General features: G+C 32.1%; 2 protein-coding genes and 1 non-coding gene across 3 annotated transcripts; 2 read left to right on the top strand and 1 right to left on the bottom strand.

The window, feature by feature from the left end:
- The first annotated feature begins 5,716 nt into the window (after positions 1 to 5,716).
- On the top strand, positions 5,717 to 5,788 carry TRNAG-UCC (transfer RNA glycine (anticodon UCC)). Its single transcript has one exon. It is a non-coding gene; the product is annotated as a tRNA-Gly (tRNA).
- Positions 5,789 to 5,944: 156 nt separating this feature from the next.
- On the bottom strand, positions 5,945 to 10,579 carry LOC114174958 (UDP-D-xylose:L-fucose alpha-1,3-D-xylosyltransferase MGP4-like). Its single transcript, XM_028059693.2, has 4 exons — positions 9,930 to 10,579; positions 8,565 to 8,726; positions 7,402 to 7,617; positions 5,945 to 6,487 (listed from the first exon to the last, which is right to left on the bottom strand). The coding sequence occupies exons 1-4, from the start codon at positions 10,413 to 10,415 to the stop codon at positions 6,278 to 6,280; spliced, it is 1,074 nt and encodes a 357-aa protein (XP_027915494.1). The 5' UTR covers positions 10,416 to 10,579; the 3' UTR covers positions 5,945 to 6,277.
- Positions 10,580 to 14,629: 4,050 nt separating this feature from the next.
- On the top strand, positions 14,630 to 19,998 carry LOC114177281 (cellulose synthase A catalytic subunit 4 [UDP-forming]-like). Its single transcript, XM_028062559.2, has 12 exons — positions 14,630 to 14,719; positions 14,847 to 15,045; positions 15,192 to 15,286; positions 15,646 to 15,712; positions 15,820 to 15,967; positions 16,228 to 16,840; positions 17,016 to 17,153; positions 17,290 to 17,415; positions 17,507 to 17,719; positions 17,816 to 18,334; positions 18,411 to 18,761; positions 19,131 to 19,998. The coding sequence occupies exons 1-12, from the start codon at positions 14,657 to 14,659 to the stop codon at positions 19,710 to 19,712; spliced, it is 3,114 nt and encodes a 1,037-aa protein (XP_027918360.2). The 5' UTR covers positions 14,630 to 14,656; the 3' UTR covers positions 19,713 to 19,998.
- Positions 19,999 to 21,011: the final 1,013 nt, after the last annotated feature.

Genomic DNA, 21,011 nt, shown 5'->3' with positions numbered 1-21,011 from the left:
TTCAAATCAAAACACCTTTCTCCTAAACCTACATTTCATTTTTCTCATACCTTTCACCTCTCTCTCTTCCTCTCTGTCTCCTCTCATCTAATTTTACTCATCAAGCTCTGCCCTTCTCTCTTACTCCATCACTCTTCGTCCACATAAACCCACAATTTCTTCTTCTACTTGATCTTTTCTTGAGATTCATAGAACACAAAAAGGGTAACAAATTTTCTTCTTTGTAGTATTTCTCTGTTTGATCAAGATTTTCTGTGAGATTCATCAATATTGTGAAGAACACTAAAAAGGTAATAACTTTGTTTCTTCTCTTCAATCTTTTCTTCTTCTACCATGTGTAACAACTTTTCTTTGTAGTATTTTTCTTTTGGATGAAGGTTTTACTGTGAGATTCATGAATACGGTCAAGAACACAAAAAATGTATAAGTTTTTCTTCTTCTCTCTAATATTTTCTTTTAGATGAATGAAATGTTGAAGAAGATCGGCCAAAAGCAAGACTCTCGAGCATAAAACTTTCAACAAGATTTCGTCTTTTTTGATCCAGAATTAAAATGGTATGTAAAGTTTCGATTTTTACTCAACTTTTTGTTGTTTTCCTCTTTCTCGATGAACAAATTCATCTTATTTTTATTTTTGCTTTTATTGGGCTAAAAGTTTGCTTTGATTTTAACTTTGTTTTTGTTGAGATGAATGAAATGCTAGAGAAGATTAGCTAGAGGCAAGGCTTTCAAGCACAAAATTTTGAACAAGATTTCGTTTTTTTCGATCCAAAATTAAAATGATTATGTAGAGAAAGTTAATGAATTCATGCTTTATTAAGTGGTGAGGAAATTACTTATTTAAGTTCAGATACACCTTACCAATCAGATGAACAACAAGAAATTCAATCAGAATGATTTACATCTGAATTCTTAAATGATATCAAATGTTCAGACATATCAAATCATCAATTGAAGTTGAAAACGGGTGTGTCAATCATGCTTTTGAGAAATATTGATCAATCAAAAGGTCTTTGCAATGACACAAGATTGCAAGCTAATCATTTAAGGAAAAATGTCATCTCTGCCACTGTTATTACAGGGAAAAACATTGATGACAAAATTTTTATCCCAAGAATGGATCTAGTTCCTTTTGATTCAGGTCAGCCATTTAAATTTCAGATAAGATAGTTTGCAATATCACTCTGCTTTACAATGACAATCAACAAAAGTCAAGGTTAATCTCTTTCTAGAGTTCGACTTTATCTTCCACGTCTAGTATTCACACATGGATAGGGATGTCAAAAAAATCCGTACCCGTGGGTATCCGCGGATAAAACCCACAACGGGTAGGAAATGGATATTAAAAATGGATACCCGCTACCCGCGGGTACGAATATTTTTGATACCCACATGTTAACGGGGCAGGTACGGGTATCATAGTATCCGTACCCGTGGATACCCGTACCCGCTAAACTTTAATTCAGAAAAATACCCTTATATATATATATATATATATATATATATATATATATATATATATATATATATATATATATATTAGTAAAAAACATTATGAGTCTTCATTCAATAATGGTGGTCCGATTCTTACCCCACAAAGGAGTAAATTACTTCCAGATACTAGGGAGGCATTGATGTGTCTCTAAGACCGGTTATGGACCAACATGGAAAGTAATGAAATTAACACTTTTACTTAGATATTTTAATTAAGTGATTGTTAGAAATTTTTACTGAACTTCTTATGTTTCAAGGCTCTTCTAGATTAAAATTGGACAACATGAAACTTTATACAATGTTGGAAGAGGTGGACATTGATGAAGTTAGTAATTTCTTTAATATTTTATTCAAAAATAAACTACAATATAAATTGATAATGATTTTTTATTTGTTTGTTTTTCAAGAATTAATCGGAGAAATAAGACTTGTTGATCCAAACACTAATTATGGTTAAATATTTATTTTTTAAAATATTTTTGTAAATACCTACGGATACCCGTGGATATGAAAAAAATAGATGGGTATCCGCATAACGGATATCCGACGGATATGGATACGGGTACAAGGCAAATATTTATCCAGCAGATAGGGTACGAGGGAGCTACTACCCGTACCCTACCCGCCCCGTTGACATCCCTACACATGGACAACTATATATTTCTATCTTTAGAGTAAAAATAAAGAAATGACTCAAAATACTTATTCTAGATGAAGATGAAAATGTCACAAACACAACTAAAAATGTTGTGCATTTTGAAACTCTTTAACAAAGAGAAAACTATAGGTATGTCATTATTTATTTCACACTCTTCTCCTAATTTATTCAATTGTTTAATGGTAATGGTGTTCCTTAACTACAGTGATAATAAATGCAAGTTGTATTAATGATGCTCATTTTCTTATTGAAAATACTCAATGCCAATGATGAACTGCAAATCCTTTAAAAATGCTAGTATGCAACATTTATCCTGTCTTTTAAGCATTTCTTTGTTTTACAATATATATGAATTTATTACATACAATAATACTTATTAAAATATATCTGAAATTTTTTTTAACAATAACTATAAATTATATTAAGTTAAATAATTGGAAAAAAAAGGTATATGAAAGACTAGTAAATAGATTAAAAGGCGTTATATTAAGAAGAAAACATTTAAGATCATTCATTAGTCTTCTTTTATAGTTGTGAACTTAAATTTTTTAGGTGGCCTTGTTTTTATACTTTGTTTTTTGTCTTTGATTATTGATCAAGATGCTTTTGTGATTAGGTTTTATGTGGAGATGGTGCAAAATTTAAGATCTTAATTGTTGAGTGTTATCTTGTTCTTTTTTTTTTCCTAGTGTTGTAAGAACTTGAAAGTGTAGCGAATTAGATTTGTGATATGACAGATCTTGACCAATATTTTTTTAGAGTCAAAATAATACACTTAAAATTTATATATTTAATTAGTATCACTCATACAATAAAAATGAATACATAATTTAATATAAGAATAGTAGGATAGCTATAAAAGAGCACACATATCTAAAGTCAAGAATACTAGCGAAGAAGAAAACATTTTAAACCAATTAGATTAAAATCTTCTTGGATGTTTCTCCTTGAAAATGATAGTTTTTACGTTTTGTTTGATATGACCCTTATTTTAAATAAGTTTTTCTAATTACATCAATTTGACTCATTCGATATTTTCATATTTGAATATGCTTTCTTAGATCATATTCCAAAGAATTAATATGAAACTCTTCACCTGTGATCCTTTAAACCTTCAAGAGTTAACTCCTTTAATTGAACAATTTCGATCATTTGTATCATATCAGGATATGAAAAGAAGTTGAATTTGTCACCTTTACGATTAACTTCCTTTTTATCACTTTTAAAAAATGAATCTATTTTTTTTATTCTTCACTAGTATACCTATTTTTAAAAATAAAATTTTAAGACTAAGAATTAATTTATCATAATTTAATCTAGAATTTAGAAACATAAATATTAAAAGAAAAATATATGATAATCAAGTCACAATTAAAAATTGGTTATAAAAACACACATAATATAATATTTTTTCTTCTATATTCATAAAAAATGAATATACAAATAAAAAAAATAATGTTAATAATTAAACTAATATTTTCACTATAAGTTTTGAGCGAGGCTGCGGGCAGTTTTGGGTGCAATTGTTGAATGATCCACCGTGTGTGACTTGCTTGTATGATCTACATGCTTTACTAGGAGGGTACAGGATGATGCCATGATTTATATGTGAGTTCGAGATGGGAATGGTATGTTGCTTTATTGGGTATGAATTGAAAAGCATGAGTTGTATGGCTTGTTGATTATACATGATATTAATGTGATGAGCAAATTCTTGATTTGGTGGGTGGAACATGTACAAAGTATGGGTAGGGTATAATTCCATGACTCTTGTAGTAAGAGGTCTTGTGGCGCCTCATCTGTTAGACGTAATTCCATGGACCCTCTTAAGGGGAGTTTCATGGTGGTGCCTCGACGAAAGGACGTAATTCCACAGGGGGTCATGGTGGTGCCTCAAGGCCAGGACGTAATTCCACGTAGGTCACGTGGTGATGCCTCTTATAAGGGTGTAATTCTGCGAAGGCCTCGCGGTGACGCCTCACTGCTAGGACATAATTCCACTGCCACGTGGTGGTGCCTTGATATGCGCATCCGGATAGTCAAGTCTTGGGGTCTTAAGTGATTTGGGTAATCTATGTGTTTAGGTTTGTTATTTATGTTGACTCTGAGATTTGCATGTTGACTTTTGTGATATAATGTTTCCTTGCACTAGCTTACCCTGTTTGCTTGTTTGGATTGTCTTGTATGTGGCTCTTTTCTTACTGTGATGATCATCAATCCTATTGATGTGAGCAGATAGGGGAACTGTTGGTAGAAGTAATGATGATAGGGATGGTACCGCTTGATGGACTGGACGGGCATTAGGCCCATTATGGGGCCCACCGCTGAAGAATGTTTTGTTTTGCTATGTTTTCTTATCTGTACAAGACTCGTACTATTAGTTCACTTGTGTTTTTTTGTTTTAGGCCGTGTGGGGCCTCTTTTATGTTTTGTGGATATGTTGGAGTATGGAGTACTTCATATTCCAAAGCTTCGTACCCTCTGAATATTATGTATGTGACGTTTTAATTAAATGGGCTTTATCTATTTATTTGGGACGTTACATAAGTTCCTCTTTGAGCTCAATATTTTATTCTGACAAACTCAATCAGTTTAAAGAGATAGACATTGGTTAATGAGTAGATAATTTTGCCATTACCTTATTAGGTTAATTTTCCCAACTTAGTTTGCGACAAGATTGGTGATTGATTCATTTTATCATAGAATATGACTTGTTATAGTTTGATTTTCAATTAAAAACTCATTTGAACTAAACATAATAATCAAACTTGGTTTAATTTGGTTCAATGTACAAAACTCAAACTAAAACAAATTATTTTTTTAAGTTCCGTAGTGATTTTTGTTACTACAAAACTGTAAGCCATTTTAAAAAAATGTCAAACCTTTTATAACGAAAAAATTACAAAATAAAAAGTTTTGATTTGAATTGCTTCTTTTTATAATTATACTCATATTTACAAATTAAAGTTTCTTTTTTATTTATATATAAATTAAATAATTTCATAGTTAAAAACTGCAAATTCCAAATATACTATGATGTTAGAATAAGTATACATGTACTCTAATTACAATACATTGAAATTGTAAAACAACTTTCTAAAGCCACATCTCATTTCTTTATTTTCAAATTGAAATTTAAATCAAACAGCTCGGTTTAAGAAAAGAAAAAAAAGGTCTAAAAGATATTTGATTTTCATTTTTCTAATCAGCTTTTTAAATTGATTAAAAACTCATTCGAAAACTAAAATTATATAAATAGTGGTTATTGTGATACATCGTAATTTGATAGGTTAGCTTCATGTTATTTGTCATTATTGTTAGTGTTTAAATGAACAAATAATTGGATTAAATTTTATTTTATAACACTATACATTAATTTAGTATTTTAATAATACTTTATTCCTATAAATACACATTACTTTAAACTATAATATTTACATAATTGATGGTATACTTATAGAATATACATCAGAATTTCATAAATCCACGTATTAGACAAATGTGAAATATAGTTAAAAGAGGTTTAGTTATATGTAATATTTTGAAGTCTCAATTTGCATGAAAGCGTTTGTAGTCCAACGGTTAGGATAATTGCCTTCCAAGCAATAGACCCGGGTTCGACTCCCGGCAAACGCATTAGTTAAGTCTTTTTCTTTCAAAACCCCGTTTCTTTTTCTCTCAAAGCCCAATTTTGAGTAGGATATAATGATTGTGTTTGAAAATAAATTTCATAAAATTTGTGTTATTTTACAATGTGTTACGACCTCTCCATCTACTTGAGTAAGATCTGAATTTTGACTATCATATATCTCCCTTTCATATTATATTATATATGCCAGATTAGTAACTCTTACAGTGGAAGAATATTCTTTGTAAACATTATACATCAGGTACAACTATCAAAAAACAAATAAAAGTCTACCCTTCTCTTCCTTCTACCTTTTACAAGCTCCTTTTTTTCTCCCAACCCATCATTTAGTCAGTGTTGAATGTTGACAGCAATGGTTGTAATCTGGAGTAAACACCCACTTAAGCAAGCAGGATGAACAAATTGGCAGAGCAGGGATTTTTCTTAATCTAAGTGCTTGGACCAAAGCTGAGGAAAGTTTTGTGATCTACCAAGGATCATAATGCACCTAGAGGGGACTCCTGTGCATGATCATCCACCAACCACAAGCCATAGTCACGAAACCGCTTTATTTTCTTCTCAAACCCAACGATATAGTTATTGTGAATGATAACATGCATTCCTTTAGTTTCCTTCACCCATGTCTTGTTCTTGAAATATAATCCGCCGGTGGGGAATGCTGCCTGTGGCAGCAGGTACAAATCAACCTGAAATGGAAAGAGCAATCATGAAAAGAACAATGTGTATGATGTATATGCATTTTAGATGTTCTAAAAACTAAAATAATCCACCATCTCCTTCTAGGTGGCAAATAAATCCATGATTTAAAATGGTTATATATCAGACTAGGGATCAAGCTTTTGGAACAAAGAACCTTTGAAGGAGAACATTTGGAGATCAAAATGACAGATAAAAAGAGCCATGCCCTTTTTCCGGTGCCATTGCACCTTGTGCTGTTAGGTTTAGCACTTCAATCATAAAAGAATGAAACATAAGCCTTAAAAGTCAAAGTCACTTTTAAGATATGATTTACTCTATGATGCCTGATAAACCACAGAAAACAATCAATAACCAAAAGGAAAACAGAATTTTTATAGTAAATTACGGTAAAATCAACTGATGCATTTCTTTATTTATTTATTATTTTTATAGTAATATGCCACAAATAATCCAACAAATGAAAAAAAAGGCAGCATTTTTATGAGGACAAGGTTACGTACTTCTAAGCCTCCACCGAACCCCACAATATTGGAAGGAGACCAAAGCCTCGTTGGACCATACTTATTAAAGTTTTAGATGTAGGGAATTTCAAACCATTGTCATGAATAGAAAATAGAAGTAGCACTTGGATAAGCAATAAGGTACAGACTAGATAGTTGACACCAATTAAACTGTCAAGTCACAAGGATAGACTTTCCACTTAAGTTTATAATAGCATGCACAATTTAAAAACACACTTTACTTATTAGTGATTGGCCTTAAGCCTATGCACTTTACTTATTATTAGAAACAAAAGATCCTGAATCCTGATTGACTATCAAAACAAGTTCCTACCATATATCAGTATAATCTGTCTACATAAGCTACATAGACTAGAAGGAAGTAAGAAAATGCAACAAACCTCTTTAGCAATCTTCATCAAAGCCCAGTTAAAAGCAGGCTGGTCATTAGATTTCACAGTTTTAGACCACGGTTGAATCTGAAGTTCCTCAATCCACTTTTTCAAAACTAGCTTTGCTCCATTGGTTGGACGGAGGAAAATCATGCAGCTACAAATGTAAGGACGGCCTTTTTTTCCTGGTGGTGGTAAATCGTGAGAATGGTTCAATGGTTTGATCTGATCTCAGAAAGAAATTAAAAGATAAAGTCAATAATACAAAAACAAAATGGATTTTCACACTAAAATTGCAACACATTCAGACACGAAAAATGATAAAGAATATGAGACAATTTACTATAGTCATGCGGAAGCACCAAAGGATACATCAGCACAAACCCAAACGGATCACAATGGAATCTCCTTTGACATTATTTTATTACATTTATGATCATCTTCTTTAGTCTTTCAGAGACAAGAAAATCCCCAATGGGTCAGACGAGGAGGATATCTATATCATTGAATTTCTTGATATTCATTTGAAGTACTATCATGGATATCGTGATGTTTTCTCTGCAAAATTGGTTCATACATTCACTAAAAATCGGGTTTAATCCAAAAACAGACAACATATAACAATGTTTATATTCTAATTATCAATCATAACAAACATTATCACTCTATCTATACTCTATTCATAAGCAATGACGATGAAGTGAAGGAGAGTATAGCATGATCAACCCAAGTTGTGTTAAAATTAAAAAATTTTGGCAGTACAATATGGAATTACTAACTATGTATGAATAATAAGCAAAACCAATTTGTTTTTGAAAAGTATTCCCGATGAAATATCTAGTAAGAATAATAATATCAACCATCACTTCAAAACCATGTATTAATCCTTATGTGTGTCAATCTTCGATCAACCTTCACTTATTGCATTAATCCAATATTTGACAATCTTGTAAAAGATAAGCCATGCATCATGTGTCATCAAATTAAACATAGTGAAACTATAAAAACCCCAGCACCATTTTTCCACAATAATGATTTCCAATATGAATTTATATACATTGCTTGCTTTAACCTAGACATGTAGTTTCCAGCAATGATGCAACTCTTTGTTATTACTATAAAATAATTGAAATTAAAGACAGAAGGAAATGAACTAATAAGAGAACACTCACTGCAGTCATATCATCAGTAAAGTACACATCATGGTTCCCTACAAGATAAGGAAATGGATCAGCCATCCAAACCATATCAACATCATTGTACATCACACTATATCCAAGCTCCAAAATCTTCAGCAGATGTCTTGGCCTCCTGGCTGTAAAGTTGAAGAAACCCTAGATAGCAAAAAAAAAAAAAAGAAACAAGCACAGATCTGAAAAACTAAGCGCCACAAACAAATAGTAAATAAAATCAAGTTCTTATCATTGTTTAAGCACATTGCCTAGATGTTGTGCTTGGAAGAACTTATTTACAACTTATTTGAAAAGCTTATAAAAGTAAATGATACACTTTGATAAACTATTTTCAGGCAATGTGAATAAGCTCTTGAAGATAACTTATGAAAACAACCTCCAACTTATATGAAACTAGTTTAGCCCTCTTTACACCCTGTTTAAACAAACTTCTTAATAAGTACTTAGAGAAAAATATAATGAGAAAAAATGAATAAGCTTCTCCCTTAAGTTTAAATTAACTTATGTATAAATTACTATATAGAGCTCTTTCAGTTGGAAACACTAAACTTATTTTAACTTGCGTATAAACTAATTTTAAGTTATGATCCACACATCCACTTACTTTACTCTTTGATTATACAAACAACTTATAAACAAGTATTTCCAAAGCAAAAACACTTTTTTAATTAGGATGTATACCCAAACATACACTTCCTATTAATACCGAAGGGTTCACCCTTTAAAATCAGATGTTCATGGTGACTTTCACCATATCATCTCTAACCCAATGTGTCGGAAATCAATGAGGTTGGCACTCTACTTATATATTATATCTCTAAATGATGCAGGATCTCCAACAACCCCTCACATTGAAGACAGGACATGTCAATATCTCTAAATGATGCGGGATCTCCGACAACCCCTCACATGGAAGACCGGACAAGTCGATCATGAGGACTGGATATATTCATCGTGAGAATAGAGAAGACCCAATTGCAGATAACATGACACACTAACAAATTTCAATAGAACAGATTTTGATTCTGTCTTATGAAAGTAAACTTTAAGCCTAAGTCAGCCTCATGAACCCTTTCTCTTCAATAGACTCACCTACCAGTTCTAGATTTGCAGCTTAATATAACCTATAAGTAATTTTTTATTCAACCCCGCCCTAATGAAAGCTCCAGTTGCTAAAACTTAAGCACAAGAGTAGTAGGAGACTCCAAACCAAAAGAATTGTCCATTGGATGGAAAGGTCTGAAACCTTAAGCAACACATCATGTAGTTATTGTATTCAGAGTGAAACTCCTAACATTTCCTATTGTTATAAAGGAATCCAGTTAAATGCAGTGAGAAAGAAACCTGAGAGCCAAACTTGTGGGCAGCTTCAGCATCAAGCACGGGAGGGATGAGAACAGCGTGGCCAGGCCAAAGATCATTGACCCGGTGGAGCGAGGCGTAGTCCTCGGCAATGACAAGGACCATATCCTGGCGACCCTGCATGGCTATACTAATCAACCAGTTGTTGAGGAAGGGCAAGTAGGGTTGGCTCACAATGCAGACGATGACGGACCCATTTTTGGCCACGAAGGAGAGAGCTTGTTCCAGTGTGTAGTGGTCCCATTTGGAAACTGAGGTTGAAGTTAAACTAAAGGAGAGAGCTCGAGGCATGCCCACCCAGGGGCAGAAGACACCCACTACGACGACGAGAGCGAGCAGGGCAAGGAGGGTGGTGGGGCCCAGAACGGAGGAAAAGGGTCTCTTGGAATTGGCTGAAGATGAAGCTGAAACGGGAAATCGGTTGGAGAAAGGGTTCTGCAATGTTCTCTGGTGGAGGAAGGAGGACATTGCTGATTGATGCAGAAACACAAAAGATTGGGAATTTCTGCAGAATGAGAACGATGGATTTCTGATTCACTCAGATCGGATCAGAACCCTGCTGATTCGAGTGTTTTTCTTTCTTCTTTCTATCGCGTCGGTTCGTTGTTAATGTTCTCACTCACAAACTTCACTCTGCATCTTTAATCCTATTTTTTTCCCCTGTCGTTACTTTTTTTTTTTTTATTCTATCACAACATTTTAAGCATATATGATTTTAATCTTTTAAATTTAAATTGTGTCAATTAACTTTTCTATAAGATGAATAATATTATACCATTTTAATATCTGCAACAATTAAAATTAGTTTAGGTGATATTGACTTGTGACGTTTGGAAGATACTAAAATTGTATATGTATATTCATACAATTTGATATATGAGGCACCAAAATATGCATGATTACATACCAAAATTCCAATGCTCGTTTTTATGTATTATTGTCAATGAATATGTTACTTTTTAGTTTCAGAGTTGCAAGAAAATAAATCACAACAAGGAAACAAAAAAAATTCTTCAAGAGATCGGAAATAAAAATAATATACTATTATGATTATTATAAGTATTATTAATGAAGTAAGTGTAAAGTAAATAAGTCTTTAAGGTAATTTAGTAATTAACATTTTAAGATGATAAATTGTTATATTTTTCTTTAAGTCTTTATAATATAAGAGGATAGATAAAAAAGTGTTTTTCTTTAAATACTAAACTAATCAACATAATCGTAAGTGTTACAATACCAAAGTGTTTGTACTTCAATAGAATAAAAGTTCTAAAATTGTATTAACTTTTAGAAAGAAATTTTTTTAGCGCATATAAAATAAAATAAAATAAACCATTGGACGTTTAAGGATGCAATACTTTATTAGCTTAATTATCATTTTGGTATCCTAATTTGTTGGGTTGGTTCATTTTGATCCTCTTATTATTTTTTGGTTCAATTTGGTCCTCTAATTCCTTAAAAGGTTCAAGTTGGTCCCTGCCGTTAAGTCAACTTTAACACCGTCTCTGTACATGCCACGTGTCATTCTGTGGAATTTTCAAAATTTTTTTAATTTTTTTTAAATTTTTTTATAAAAAAATTTAATGCTTTTTTTTTAAAAATTAAACTGTCACGTGTCACCTTATGGTTGTGACACGTGTTAATTTGAGATTTTTTCATTTAAAAAATGTACTGCCACGTGGCAAGTCACGATTGTGCCACGTGTCAAGCTTGGTTGTTTTCAATTTAGTCTCTCTATTTACAATTTTGATTCAATTTAGTCCTCCAATTTTTTAAAATGATTCAATTTTGTCTTCTCCAATTTGAGACTAAATTAATAATTAAGCTTAATTACAATTTATATATTCATGTTAAAATGATTTTTTACCATTTATACATCAAATCACTCCCTAAATACTCATGTTATTTCATTTCTTACATTTTTCACTTATAATTTTTTACACTTGAAATTTTCTATACATGTAAAAAATAATAATAATTTGAATAGTTAGATGGAGTAATTTAATCTATAAATATAATAAAAATTATTTTAATATGTATATATAAGTTGTAATTAAGCTTAATTACTAATTTGGTATCAAATTAGAGAGGACAAAATTAAATCATTTTAAAAAATTGGGGGACTAAATTGAATCAAAATTGTAAATAGAGGGACTAAATTGAAAACAACGAATGTTAGCTTGACACGTGACACAATCGTGACCTGCTACGTGGTAGTACATTCTTTTAAATAAATAAAAAATCTCAAATTGACACGTGTCACAACCATAAGGTGACACGTGGCAGTTTAATTTTAAAAAAAAATTAAAAAAATTGAAAATTCTACAAAATGACACGTGACAGGTCAAGGAGACGGTGTTAAAGTTGACTTAACGACAGAGACCAAATTGAACCTTTTAAAGAATTAAAGGACCAAATTGAACCAAAAAATAATAAGGGGACCAAAATGAACCAACCCAACAAATTAGGGGACCAAAATGATAATTAAGCCTACTTTATTTAAACTTGTGCTGTTTTCATTCGTATACCGGTTCCGAGGATCCAAGAGAACTTATGTAGATTGACGGTGTTGTATTTGCTTTATCAACACTACATTTTGTTTCCATAATTGTTAAAGTTAAAATAAAAGTTTATAAAAACATAGGTTTAATTTCTCTCTCGCTTTTTGTTTAAAAGTGTCAAATTGATCTTTCAAAATTTTTAAGTTTTAATTTCATCTTGATTATTGAGAAATTGATGTAATGTGGTTTTTTTTGTTAAATTTTTTGAAATGAATCAAAAAATTTCATTAAAATTGAAGTTGTTAATAATGAAAATTTGCTTTATTGATGTAATTATAACATAATTACAATGTCAATTTTGATAAAAAAAAATTCATTGATTCACTTCAATAAATTTAACAAAAATGACTAAATTGTATCTATTTTTTAAAAATCGAGGACCGAAGGACTACTTTAATAATTTTGAACATGGACAAAAACATCAAACAAAAAAGTAAATAAAACCATATATATATAATGTGTTTCTTTATCTTTCTATCGCTTTTTATCATATGTACACACAAAATATTGTTACACTCTCATTTACTTTTTCTTTATTATCGGACATACTTGCATTTTTCCTTTCACATAATTTCACATAATCAATAATATGTTAAGGCAAAATAATAAATAATTTCCTTTATGTTAAGACAAAAGAAGAAATTAAACTCTTATAAGATGAAAATATTAATCTCTTAAGTATTGACATTTTATATTAAGATTTTGATCGTCCTCAAGAAGTTTTAATTAACATTGACAAGTTTAGATAACCATGTTATCAATGTTCTTTAATATACATTCGTATCCACTGACAACTTCATTTTGGTTGCTTTTAAAATTAATCTCTTAAGGAATGAGATGTAAGTCTCATAAGAAAAAAAAATAATAGTAAAAGATAATGAAATATGTTGAAGTAATTTTTTATAAATATTTGTCAATAGAGCACTAGTGTAGTACAAAGTTGAAAGAAACTGAATTTTTTTCAATTTTTTTCAATCCAACCCGACTCAAATTTACAGTGAGTCGGATTGGTTCACGGATTAATACTCATTTTAACTTTTTTAATTATAATTATAAAATTTCATAATGTTTAACATGATTTAAAATTAAAATTAAATATATTAATATATTCAGATTATCGTGAATAACTATATTTGAAAAACAAATGGGGAAGTTAAATAGAATTTGCTAAAATGTACGGTAAGTTAGTTAAACTTTTATTAACATGAGTAAACAACACAATTATGTTACTTGAATATGTTCACTTTTACTCTTTATTTTAATGAAAAGTTGAAAAGAAAACATATCATTAATAAAAGGGTAAACTAAAAAAAGTTGTACACAAAGTGTATATCTCCTTTATAAATTGCTATAAATACACTATTATTTATAATTCTTTAAGGGTCAAAATCCATTTAATTTAAAGGGCAAACTATAAAGGATCTTCCGAATCAGATATGTAGTGAGTTTTTTTGTAATCAAAAAGGTTTCAAATTCAAGATACCTAAAGTGCAATTACATTAAAAGTTTTTATGTGCACTTTAATATAGAAATTTGTATTATGTATGTCCACCATGAGACACAATAGAGACAAATCTGCATCCTCCAAGATATACAAAGAAAATGAGTTTTCTTTGTGTTGGCTTATTTCTAACTAAAACATGAGTATGTGAACAGTTGAAGTAGGACCAAAGCAAAGAAAAAAAGACCAATAATGTATAACATCATGGAACACTAGGCTTTGTCACAAGTTACTGATTCTTTTCGAAGACTTGCTGTCTCTGTTCTTCCATGTGGGCATTGCACTTTTTCACCACCCACTGCAAAGTGCATTTTCTGTTTTTGGTGTTGTCAACAAACAAACGTGAGGACAAGATATTATAATAACCTGCGTAGTTTGTGCATGTGCATGAGCAATGTTTCAATATGTTTCATGTTGATGTATTTAGAAGCGGAACAAAAAAGAAGCCTCCTTTGAGTCCAAGCAAGTAACACCAAGATAACATTCTCACCAATCGCTCCCTTACGTCTCTTAGACTCAAACCAACCACTCTCCAACGCACAGTTTGGTAGATACATACACTACTCTTCCATATTAATATTATTATTATTATTCACATCAACTCCTTCACCGTTTCTTATAAAACCCACTTCTCCAATAGATTCACCATGGCATTGAACTCCATGGCTGCTTCTCATTCTCATTCCCACTTCCCCAGTGACTCAGGCCAGGTATTGAACTCCTCCCTTTGGTGCAAATAACTTGTTTTCTTTGTTACTATGAAGCTTAGAAAGTCACTTTGTTCCTTGTTGGTTTCAATTTCGCATGATGTTTACTATGTTTGTTATGATATCACAGCATCGACCTCCTACTCGTCAATCTGCATCAAAAGTTTGTCGAGTTTGTAGTGACCAGATTGGACATGGGGAAAATGGGAAGCTGTTTGTGGCTTGTCACGTGTGTAGTTTTCCCGTTTGTCAACCTTGCTATGAGTTTGAGAGGAGTGAAGGAAACCAGTGCTGCCCTCAGTGCAACACCCGCTATAAGCGCCACAAAGGTTATCTTAATTTATGATCGTTGGTTTTTTACTTTTAATTTTACTTTATTTTGGTGTTGTTATTGTAAGAACTTCATGTTTTTTTTTTGGAAAAACTAATGTAGTCTAACTGATATGACAATAATACGGCATTGGCTTCGCTGCAGGTTGTCCTAGAGTTGCTGGTGATGATGATGAGGAGCATTCTGATGCAGATGATTTTCATGATGATCCAGATGAGAATCATGATGCCAATCATTTGGTAAGTTTTTAATAATATGATGGCAAAATCTTACTTCTTGCATGATCTTTCAAATATCTCACGTGATTTTTAATTACAAAATAGAAAATCATGTTGAATTTATAACACAAAACACAAGACTAACACAGTAGCACTACCAGTTTATTGGAAAAAAAACAATAATACATCACAAGCTTAATTTTGTGCTCTTATTTTTAATCAAACTTCCAAGGATACATGCAATGCAGGCATTGTTCCTCCCCCTTTCATGTAATTTCACAAATTAGGATTTATTAATATGTATGAGTGTTGTTCTGGCTATTCTAATTGAATAGTAGAAGTAACCAGAGAGTCTGTGTGCTTGTCTGTGTTTTCTATAGGAAAATAAAGACTACAAGGAACAGCAGTGGCATCCGAAAGTTCAAGCTTTATCTTCAGGGGGAAGTGGTAAGTCAAAAATAAATTGCTAATAATGTTGAATGTAGGTGATTTTTCTTTCTTGAATGTTATCTTCAGTTTATGAATGCTTGTCTGAATGATCTACTGTTCTGCAGTGACTGGTAAGGAATTTGAAGGGGAGAAGGAATTTTTCATTAATGGAGAATGGGAAGAAAGATTAGAGCAATGGAAAACCAGGCAAGAAAAGAGAGGTCTTCTAAACAAAGAGGAAGGCAAAGATGACCAAGGAGAAGATGATTACCTGTAAGTGCACTTTTCAGTATAAGTTGAAAATATCTCATTCTTATGTGAAAGATTCAAGAATTTACTATATATAATTCAATTCTGCAAGAAACATAAAAAATATTTACGTTTCACATTATGCAGTGTGATAAATTTAGTTTCTTATGAGTTCTTGAATCTACAATACTATACAAAGTGTAAGTTATGGCTTCAAATGTACGTTATAGAACAATTATTACCTTGAAACATGATGCATGCGACTTCATTTTTTCACCTTGCAGTTTGGCTGAAGCTAGGCAACCGTTGTGGCGTAAGGTTCCAATATCTTCAAGTCTAATCAATCCATATCGCATAGTCATAATCATGAGGCTCTTTATCCTCGTTTTCTTCCTCCGATTCCGTGTCTTAACTCCAGCATATGATGCATATCCACTGTGGCTTGCCTCTGTGATATGTGAAGTATGGTTTGCACTGTCATGGATACTTGACCAGTTCCCCAAATGGTTCCCCATAACTCGTGAAACTTACTTGGATCGCTTGTCCATGAGGTTTGAGCGTGAAGGGGAGCCAAACCTTCTAGCCCCAGTTGATGTCTATGTGAGTACTGTGGACCCTTTGAAAGAGCCTCCCATTATAACAGCAAACACTGTTCTTTCAATCCTGGCTGTTGATTACCCGGTTGACAAGGTTTGCTGCTATGTATCTGATGATGGTGCATCTATGCTCCTTTTTGATGCACTTTCAGAAACTTCTGAGTTTGCACGAAGATGGGTTCCTTTTTGCAAGAAGTATAGCATAGAGCCAAGGGCACCTGAGTTCTATTTCTCTCAGAAGATTGATTACTTGAAAGATAAGGTGCATCCTACATTTGTGAAGGAACGAAGAGCCATGAAGGTAGGCCATAAAGATAGGACAAAAAGGTTGCGTGTTTCTAAGAAATTATTACACGATCAGACTATTATGATCTGTTAAAGAATGAAACTATAACTGTTCTTGGAACATGTAATCATTTATCATTTTTTTGCTTCCTTTATAACTGTTCTTTTGTTTTTTTTTTTCTCCACTGCAGAGAGAATATGAAGAATTTAAAGTAAAAATTAACTCCTTAGTGGCAAAAGCTCAGAAGAAACCAGAGGATGGGTGGGTGATGCAGGATGGGACCCCTTGGCCTGGGAACAATACTCGTGATCATCCAGGAATGATTCAGGTTTGACTATGATTCAAATCCTCTAGTTAGTTCTTGTGTCTTGCATTCTTCATTGTGTTATAACGTTTTTCTTTTCTTAGAGGGTAACATGAAAAGTTAATGATTGGTGATGTGGTTCATGAACTTACCTTTGCAGGTATATTTAGGAAGTGGTGGTGCACTGGACGTAGAAGGCAAGGAACTGCCACAGCTGGTGTATATTTCACGTGAAAAGCGTCCAGGCTATAGCCACCACAAGAAAGCTGGTGCTATGAATGCTTTGGTAGGTCCGTCCAAAATAATTTCATGTATGACAAGAACAGTAGAAACTATGTCTATAATATGACACTTCCTTTGTTGTCTATACTTTAAAGGTTCGAGTTTCAGCTGTGCTTTCAAATGCACCTTTCATGCTGAATCTGGATTGTGACCATTACATCAACAATAGCAAGGCTATAAGAGAGGCTATGTGCTTTTTAATGGACCCCCAGATAGGAAAGAAGCTCTGTTATGTCCAATTTCCACAAAGATTCGATGGTATCGATCGGCATGATCGATATGCTAATCGCAATATTGTATTCTTTGATGTAAGTGGCGTTCATCTAAACCATGTAACTCAGTATCAGCAAACAGCATTGCAATGGCCTCTAATGTGTGTTTTCTATATGTTTGTTACATGTTAGATAAATATGAAAGCCCTTGACGGGATTCAGGGTCCAGTTTATGTTGGAACTGGATGTGTGTTCAATAGGCAGGCACTATATGGATATGATCCACCAGTGTCAGAGAAAAGACCAAAGATGACTTGTGACTGCTGGCCTTCATGGTGTTGTTGTTGTTGTGGTGGTTCGAGGAAATCCAAGTCAAAGAAGAAATCTGGAGGAGGAGGGGGTCTATTTAGTAGATTATACACCAAGAAGAAGAAAATGATGGGGAAGAACTATGTTAGGAAAGGGTCTGAATCCATGTTTGATCTTCAAGAGATTGAAGAAGGGCTTGAAGGCTATGATGAGCTAGAGAAATCATCCCTGATGTCCCAAAAGAAGTTTGAGAAGAGATTTGGGCAGTCACCAGTTTTCATCGAGTCGACTTTGATGGAAAATGGTGGAGTTCCTGAAGGCACCAATACTCAATCACGAATTAAGGAAGCTATTCATGTTATAAGTTGTGGCTATGAAGAGAAGACTGAATGGGGAAAAGAGGTAACCAATCTCATTTGATTCTGATTTTAATGCACAGAGTTGTACCAGTCCTTTTCACAGATGTGTTTCCATGCAGATTGGATGGATATATGGGTCAGTGACAGAAGATATATTAACAGGGTTTAAGATGCATTGTAGAGGGTGGAAATCAGTATACTGCATGCCAAAAAGAGCAGCTTTCAAAGGATCTGCCCCAATAAATCTATCAGATAGGTTACACCAAGTTCTGAGATGGGCCCTTGGTTCTGTTGAAATTTTCCTTAGTCGCCATTGTCCATTGTGGTATGGCTATGGAGGAAAACTGAAATGGCTGGAGAGGTTGGCTTATACTAATACCATTGTTTATCCATTCACTTCCATCCCTCTACTTGCATACTGCACAATTCCAGCAGTTTGTCTTCTCACTGGAAAATTCATCATCCCAACTGTAAGTACACAATTATTACACCCTTTTTTCATCACTTTACAAGGATAACAAGTGTTGTAATCACTTTCATCCCTAGTGCTTCAGAAATTATCACATGATGGTTCTGGATTGTTATCAAACTTAACAAGGCATATAATAGAGATTTTAAATTCAATCTTTGTTATTGACCAGAAATCAAGCGAGTTTACCATATAAAAGTGGATGTGGATGTAAATCTGATACAAGTCGATGTTGTAAAATTGAGTTAGACTTAAAGTTCACCTCTTAACCAAAAACAGAAGTGATAGCACTTGCTTTGTTGTTGATGATCTAAAATAGTGCAATAATTTGTCTAAGAGTTTCCATTATTTTGATGCCGACTCTATGCAGTTGGGCAACCTTGCTAGTGTATGGTTCATGGGTCTATTCATCTCCATCATTTTAACCGGTGTGCTTGAGCTGAGGTGGAGTGGTGTGAGCCTTGAAGACTGGTGGCGCAATGAGCAATTTTGGGTGATCGGAGGAGTATCTGCTCATCTTTTTGCTGTATTCCAAGGTCTCCTCAAGGTTCTTGGAGGAGTGGACACCAATTTCACAGTGACAGCGAAAGCAGCAGATGATAGTGAATTTGGAGAGCTTTACCTGTTGAAGTGGACAACACTTCTGATCCCACCAACCACTCTTATAATGATGAACATGGTGGGAATTGTGGCTGGAGTCTCTGAGGCCATTAACAATGGGTATGGTTCATGGGGTCCTTTGTTTGGGAAGTTATTCTTTGCCTTCTGGGTTATTGTCCATCTCTATCCTTTCCTCAAAGGTCTCATGGGAAGGCAAAACAGGACTCCTACTATTGTTGTCCTTTGGTCAATTCTTCTGGCATCAATTTTCTCTTTGATTTGGGTTAGGATTGATCCTTTCTTGCCAAAACAAACTGGTCCTATTCTCAAACAATGTGGAGTGGAATGCTAAGGTAGTGGAGTTGCACTTGCGTGTACTACTACAATGGATATTTTTTAAGGCACCACTTCTCATATTCACCATGCTCAATGTTTAGGTAGTAGATTAAGAGTACTTGATTCACAGCAGCGAACACATAAGAATGTAAGAAATATGCATGAAATATATATATATATATATATATATATATATATATATATATATATATATATATATATATGATTATTGAGTAAGATTATAAAATGTAAATGGTGTAGTTTTGTAAGAAAAATACTTGGAGAGAAAATATTAGTGAAATACCTGGTAAGTTTAATTAATATATCTTTAATTATTACTTGTAGAATTGTTTTATATATAGTAAATTAATTATATCGTATTTTGGATTAATAAATTAATTATAGTTATTTTAAGAAACTTTATATATTTGATTTAATTGTATTTGTTTTGTATTGTGAAAACAACATTATTTATTATTTATTTATATTTAATTTTTTGTTGGTTGTCTTTTAGTTTTATTGTACATAAAAGTATATATATCTTTGACGTCCTTTTTTCTATTTCTTTAATTTTATCTCTTAATTATTAATTTTTAAATTTAAATAATTATTCATAACAAAAAACTTTCGGTTTTATTATTTTGATAATTACTTTTTTTAAATTTAAATAATTACTCTTAATAAAAAATATTTACATAATATTACCTAAAATATTTTTCACTTAGCAACTACATTTTTAAATTTAAATAATTACTCATTATAAAAGAATTATTTTCTTTTATCATTTTAGTAACTAATTTTTTAAATTTAAATAATTTTAGTAACTATTATTTACAAAATATTACTTATAATATTTTTTATTTCAGTAACTAAAATTTATTTTATTCATAGTTATATCTATAATTATATACATCTTTTATTTTTTTAATTTTACTATTTTAATTATTATTTTTAAAATTTAAATAATTTATATTTTTTTTTAAATGCGTAGGGATTGTATTTACATTTTAATGTGAATTTTGTTAGGTAATTGTTGCTGTTAATGTAAATTTATTGCTAATATGAATTACTATCTATAACTATATATAAAGGGGATTCCCTCTTTTGTGTCCACATTTCATAATTCCAACTTTACCCTTTATAATTTAATTATTTATTAAATTTTTAAAAATTAACGGTTACTTTTACAAGTTTTTATAAAATTATTTACTTATCTCCTTTTTCTTTTTTTCTCTTACTATTCATCAACAGTTATTTTTCTCTTATTTTCTCCGTACATTTTATTTTATTTTTTATAAATATACTTTTATTTTGT

The sequence above is a fragment of the Vigna unguiculata genome, chromosome 3 (genome assembly GCF_037176805.1).
Source record: "Vigna unguiculata cultivar grain cowpea cultivar isolate G323 ecotype 2 chromosome 3, ASM3717680v1, whole genome shotgun sequence".
NCBI classification, from domain to species: domain Eukaryota; kingdom Viridiplantae; phylum Streptophyta; class Magnoliopsida; order Fabales; family Fabaceae; genus Vigna; species Vigna unguiculata.
The sequence above is the reverse complement of the archived record's forward strand: the minus strand, read 5'-3'. Positions and strand labels throughout refer to the sequence as shown.